This window comes from Alexandromys fortis, unplaced genomic scaffold, assembly GCF_014885135.2.
Source record: "Alexandromys fortis isolate MF-2015 unplaced genomic scaffold, M_Fortis_MF-2015_v1.1 scaffold_186, whole genome shotgun sequence".
Lineage (NCBI taxonomy): Eukaryota > Metazoa > Chordata > Mammalia > Rodentia > Cricetidae > Alexandromys > Alexandromys fortis.
In genome coordinates this window covers 1,559,762-1,566,010 of record NW_026068067.1, presented here as the reverse complement: position 1 = coordinate 1,566,010, position 6,249 = coordinate 1,559,762, and the positions used below count along the sequence as shown (strand labels likewise).

Genomic DNA, 6,249 nt, shown 5'->3' with positions numbered 1-6,249 from the left:
ACCAGGCGATTGCTGCCCTTAACTCTAGCTTCAAGGGATCCCGAACACATAAAAGTAAAAATGAATCCTTAAAAATAAAACCAAAAAAAAAAACCTTCCTTTGAAATGTCAGTCGCGAATGGTTAAAAAAAAAAAAAAGCGACCAGCTTGTGGTTCAGACATCAGGTTTGTTCGCTAGTAACTCGCGGCCAGTGGTTTCTGACGTCATCTAAAAACGCCGGAAGTGATCTCGCGCTGCCTAGGAAACAGGACGCGGCCCAGCAATAGCTAAACCTGGGACAGCCGCACCCACCCGGTCGCCATGGAGCTTCCCTCGGGGCGGTGTGGGGATTCTCGCTCCTGTGACGATGAGTCGGACCCCGAGCCAGACCCGGACCCTGACGCTCAGGCTGAGGCCTATGTAGCCCGTGTTCTCACCCCACCCAAACCTGGCCTGACCCTGCGGCGCTCGTCGCTGAAGTCCACGCTCTCCGCGTCCCTGGGCGCGCCGGAGCGAAAGGCTGCCCCCAGAGTCCCGGCCGTGCGCCTGCCGGGCCTACTGAGCCTTCCCCCGGAGCTGCTGCTGGAGATCTGCGCCTACCTTGATGCACGGGTCGTGCTCCACGTCCTGCCGTGCGTGTGCCAAGCACTCAACGACCTTGTGCGTGATCATGTCACCTGGAGGCTACGCGCTCAGCGCCGCGTACGCGCACCCTACCCAGTGGTGGAAGGTACGCACACCCGGGGGAACAGGAACTTATGCCCAGGTCAGGCTTGAACAAAAGAGAGAGGTACCTGGTCTGCGGGTGCATACTGCTTCTGGAGCAGGCTTCCAGGTTGTCCCAGCTCTGACTGGAGGCAGAGGAAATTTCTAGGTGTCGCCTAATCCTTAATCGACCACAAGGCAAATACTTGACTTCCTCAGGCAGAGCTCTGAACCTGGGATCTCTAAACTTAAAATTCAGAGATTTCCCCGGTTTGGGCTTTGTTAGCACTAAGGTCCCTAGCCCTGATGTGGATAACTCTAGGACTTTTTAGATTGTACCTGGAGTGAAAATAGGTCCAAAAAAGTCCTCAGGCTCTGGATACAGCGGAAACAATCGGCAACTGCCTTAACAAAGCCCCTGACCCCTGGAGTGTTGATCCAGGATAGGTGAAGCAGAGGTTCTAACCTGAACTAGCCTTGGGACTTAGGAGCTGGGATCACTGATACCAGCAATCGTTGATACCTGGGTCTAGCCTGTCATCTCTTCTGTTTTATTTATTTTTTATTTATTTTGAGTCAGGTTTTTATGTAGCCCAGGGTTCCCTCGTCCTCCCGATCCTCTCTTTTTGGTCTTAGATGCCCCGAGCTAGCTGTCACTTTTGCAGAGCAGGTGTTATTCATTCTGCCCTTGGGTTCATTGGTCTGTGGAGGAAAAGAAAACTCGAAGTTGATCGTTTTGAGTTTTTGTTGTTTTGCTTTTTTAAGGTTGTACTATGGAACCCAGAACTTTGGGTGTGCTGGGCAAATGCATTATTTTACCACAGGTTACATCCTCAGCACGACTTTGAGATATTGTAAATCCTGATGTTCCTGGAGCCTTAGGCTCTTGAGACAGACATGGAAAGCTGAATAGTTGATTCCCCTGACCTGGAAGAGTTTGATTCTGCAGACTTCTGGGTTAGGGAATTGACCTCCAACCCCTAGGAATTGACCTCCAACCCCCAGTCAGATTTCCAAACAGCTTTTTGATAAACATGTTTTCCAAACATGTTTTTTTGATAAAAACATGTGCTTGAACCTCATCCAAATGATTGAATGGGTGACCTGGGGTTTAGATTTTGTCTTGGGAGGGAGGGGGAATGACTAGGGATAAAGCCAAGGCTCTGTGCTTCCTAGGTAAGTTCTTGACTACCAAGCCACACTTTCTTCTCCTTGGCTTCTGTGTCTTGTGACTTCCTGGTTTACAGTTAGAAATTTAAGGAGCAGTCAGGGTTCCCTACCCTATAGGAAGTCCAAGGTCCTCACTGTTACCCCCAGGTCCAGGAAGGTGAGCATCCAAACAGACTTGGCTCCCACAAAGCCGGAGGGGGAGTGGGAGGGAGAGTGGGAGTGGGGGGAGGGGAGGGAAGTGGGAGGAGGGAAGGAGGTGGAAATTTTCAATAAAAATAAATAAATTAAAAACATTATTGACATCAAGTTATTAAAATAACTGAAAAAAAAAAGAAATTTAAGAACTGTGTCCTTAGGTCTGGGTTCGGGGCTAAGGCCAGAATGCTTGGTTAGTCGTGAGGCCCTAGAGAGGCTGAGGGTGGGACTGTTGTCACTTGGGTTGTGAGATGAAGGTTGGGAAGTGTAGTTTTGGTTTCTTAGAGTTGGGAGTATTCCTGGTCCTGCATGGGAGATGGGTGGTCAGAAATCCTGAAGCAAGGCCAGAGTCTGTTCCTGCTTAGGGTGGGGGGTGACGTTTTATCCAGGTCCGGTGAAGGTTGGGCTCCCAGGCAACCAGGGCTGGACTCTCTCAGCTGATGCCCACTGACTATCCTGCTTGTGGTACTCCACAGAGGAGGACTTTGACTGGCCAGCCGCCTGCATCGAGCTGGAACAGCACCTGGCCCGCTGGGCGGAGGATGGACAGAGAGCCGAGTACTTCTGCCTAGCTGATGGGCACTTTGCTTCCATTGATGCAGTGTTGCTGCTCCAGGTGAGGGGGCTAGATGGGAGGCTCGGCAAGGGAAAGGTTGGGGAACCTCAACACCAGCTCCATGCTCTCCTTCCAGGGTGGGGCACTGTGTCTGTCAGGCTCCCGAGATCGCAACGTCAACCTGTGGGACCTACGACATCTAGGGAAGGAGCCTAGTCGAGTTCTGGTGAAGGCCTTGGGCACCCAGGGCAATAGCACACACAAGGTGAGCAGTCTCGGGGGGCATGAAAGAAGCTGGGAGGGCTTCTGAAGGCCTTGATGTAGACCTTGATGGCTCAGGCCTGTATTAGCAGCACTCTCAGGGAGCTAAAGGCAGAGGATTGTTCTGATTTTGAAGCTAGCCTGTGCTACATAATGAGTTCCAGGCCAGCCTGAACTGTAGTGTCAGACTGTTTCAAAGAGCAGAAGAACAAAAATGAGCTATTGGAAACTGCGAGAGTGTCGCTCAGTGATAGAGCCCATGCTTAGATTGTGTTGAGGCTCTGGGTTCTAGTCTAGCACAAAGAGAGGGAGTGGTCTCTGTGGATACTGCTGGGATGTGTTCTTGTCCCCAGGCTCTGACAGGCAGCAGAGCAGACCCTACTCCCACACATTGGGAATTACTGTGTTCTTCAGTTGCCCCTCCTCCTTCTGACCCCCGTTTTGTCATTTGTGGGAGGAGTGGGAGTTATGTGTGTTACTGAAGTGTCTGTGGAAGTGGGCATGAGAGAGGAAAAGCTGTTTGGCTTTGAGTGAATCTGTTCATCTCTTGGATCCTTCTCTGCAAAAGCAGGAGGGTCCAGACTTCCTCTTGGGTTCTGGGGAGAAGACACGAGCTGTTATACAGCTCCGAAAGTGAGTTGTCTTATGTGACTGTTGTGCCTGCTCCCACAGGGCTGGGTGTGGTCGCTAGCAGCACAGGACCACCGTGTGTGCTCCGGCTCTTGGGACAGCACTGTGAAGCTGTGGGACATGGCGGCTGATGGGCAGCAGTTTGGCGAGATCAAGTGTGAGGGGGCCTGGGCAGGGGGCCTGGGTGGGTAGGGCCCTGCCCAAGCCATCACCCAGCCTTGTGTGCCGTGTGTCCCCAGGGGCAAGGCGGCAGTGCTGTGCCTCTCCTACCAACCTGACATCCTCGTGACTGGTACCTATGACAAGAAGGTGACCACCTATGACCCCAGAGGTGAGATTCCAATCCCTGTGCTTATAATGCAAAGGGAAGCAGATCTTTGTGAGTTTAAGACCAGTGTGGTCCACACAGTAAGTTCCAGGCCAACTAGGGCTACACAGTGAGAACCTGGCTCAGAAACAAAATAACAGAAGCACAAAACAATAGGAAAGAACACTGAGGTTGGGTTGGGGGACAGGGGCTGGAGAGATGGCTCAGCAATTAAGAGCACTGGCTGCTTTTCCAGAGGACTTGGATTGGGTTGGGAGGCACCCACATGGTAGCTAGCAACTACCTGTAATTCCAATTTAAGAGGATCCATTGCCTTCTTCTGGCCTCCATGGGCAATGTATGCATGCCGTGCACAGATACATGTAGGCAAAACACCTATATACGTAAGATAGAAAAGGAGTCTCAAAAATTCAAACAGTGAATCGCGTGATCAGAGAACACTGGTGGATGACATAAGCCTGTCTGCACTGCGAGTCTTTCCTGTGCTTCTGTCTACGCTGTTCCCCTTGCGGAGACTGAACCTGGTGCCTCCCGCATGCTAGACAGATGCTTTGTCCCTTTCACTTTGCTCATTTTGAGATAGACTCTCACTGTGTTGCCCAGGCTACCCTCAAACTCACTCTGTATTTTAGGCTGGCCTCCACCTATATTCAGCTTTTTGTCTCAGCCTGTGGGCTCCTGAGTAGCTGGAATTACAGGATTGCACCACGAGGCCTGGCTGATGATTAATCGGCCCCTTCCCCCATCCTGGGATGGAAGCCATTGCCTGTGCTTAGGGTATTGCTTAGCCGCTGAGCTCTAGCCCCACCCCAGCCATGACTGAGTCATCTTACTGCATTAGACTGAAGGGATCCTGAGATGGATTTAGGTTTGGGTGGAGTGAAGTGCTTGGCTATGTGTTGGGAGATACTGGTGGGGTAGGAAGGGAAGGTGGCGTGGAGGTAGGGACCAGGAGAGGACAAAAGCCTGTGGGTCCTGGATCCAGATGGGGTAGGAGGGGAGAGGAGTGACCAGGTGAGAAGCCCAGCCATCGGAAGTTTTCCTAGGTTAGACGGTAGCCCAGATCCCCAGGTGGGCCTGGGTCTCTGATACCCTCCGTCCTCCCCGGCCGTATTCCCACTCCAGCTGGCTTGGCTCTGGTGAAGAGCCGGAGGCTGCATTCGAGTGCTGTGCTGGCGGTGCTGGCAGATGACAGGCATATCATCTCAGGCAGTGAGGACCACAGTCTTGTGGTATTTGATCGCCGAGCCAACAGAGTCCTGCAGCGGCTGCAGGTGGGTTGCCCTTCCCAGTGACTCTGAGGAGGACTGTAGCCCAGCTTGTCATTCCTGAGCTGCTCTTTGCCTTGTCCTTCCCACAGCTGGACTCCTATCTGCTCTGCATGTCCTACCAGGAGCCCCAGCTCTGGGCGGGTGACAACCAGGGCCTGCTGCACGTCTTCGCCAACCGAGATGGTTGCTTCCAGCTTGTCCGGGTCAGCTAGGACTCCTGTCTGTACCTCCCCTGTGACTTCTTGGGTGTAGAGGGCTAACCACGGGGAAACTCTGCCTGAGTGTCACCCATCCTTTCTTCCCTAGTCCTTTGATGTGGGTCACCAGTCTCAGATCACTGGAATCAAGCACTCGCTGGGGACTTTGTATACAACATCTACTGACAAGACCATTCGGGTGAGGACACTGACCCATGCAGACCCCCAGCGCTGGCCAGGGCACATATCCTGACCTCTGCCCCTTACCCTTCCCAGGTTCACGTGCCCACAGACCCACCTAGGACCATCTGTACCAGAAGCCACCACAATGTGTTGAATGGGGTAAGGTCCTGCCCCATATAGCCTGTTGGCCTGCCAAGAGCCCACGCTATCCCCTAATTCCACTGCCACTGCTCCCCAGATCTGTGCTGAGGGCAACGTGGTGGTGGCTGCCTCTGGTGGCCTGTCACTGGAGGTCTGGAGGCTGCTGGCCTAAACAGCTGGACGTGGCTGCGATGGATGTTGGTATACACTGCCTGCTGAGGCTGCCCTAGGCCTCAGCTCTGGAGAACCTTCCTGCAATTGGTGCTGCTTCTGCCCTGCTCCACAGGCCTGGGGCACAAGAAGCCCTAGGGCTGGGCCCACGCCTATGCCTGTGGAGGTGACATTCTAGTTTTAGCCACCCAGGGGGCTATTCCCTACCTTCCACCCCTGGTTGTTTTGTTTTATTTGTTGAGGTGGTCTCCATGGAATCCAGGCTGGCCTCACACTTACTATGTATTTGAGGCAAGCCTTGAATGCCTGGTCCTCCTGCTTCAGTCTCCAAGTGTTGGGATAATGAGTGCACCGCCACCCTGGGTGATCCCTGGCTTGTTAGGATTTGGGTGCCTCTTTCTCACAGGAGAGGGAAGAAGGAATAAACGACCTACTGTGCAATTGTTGGAAACCGGAGTGTG

General features: G+C 53.0%; 1 protein-coding gene across 1 annotated transcript; it reads left to right on the top strand.

Moving 5' to 3' along the window:
* The first annotated feature begins 168 nt into the window (after positions 1-168).
* On the top strand, positions 169-6,249 carry Fbxw9 (F-box and WD repeat domain containing 9). Its single transcript, XM_050120655.1, has 10 exons — positions 169-710; positions 2,527-2,666; positions 2,743-2,871; positions 3,540-3,652; positions 3,737-3,828; positions 4,951-5,099; positions 5,186-5,299; positions 5,403-5,492; positions 5,570-5,635; positions 5,715-6,249. Exons 1-10 carry the CDS (start codon positions 302-304, stop codon positions 5,787-5,789), a joined length of 1,377 nt encoding a protein of 458 aa, XP_049976612.1. The 5' UTR covers positions 169-301; the 3' UTR covers positions 5,790-6,249.

What these genes read in the sequence shown, in the direction of transcription:
- Fbxw9 (XM_050120655.1), top strand. Translation starts at nt 302, where the DNA reads ATGGAGCTTCCCTCGGGGCGGTGTGGGGATTCTCGCTCCTGTGACGAT. An exon ending in GACCACCTATGACCCCAGAG is followed by an intron (nt 3,829 to 4,950) that starts GTGAGATTCCAA and finishes TTCCCACTCCAG; the next exon opens with CTGGCTTGGCTCTGGTGAAG. An exon ending in GAGTCCTGCAGCGGCTGCAG is followed by an intron (nt 5,100 to 5,185) that starts GTGGGTTGCCCT and finishes TCCTTCCCACAG; the next exon opens with CTGGACTCCTATCTGCTCTG.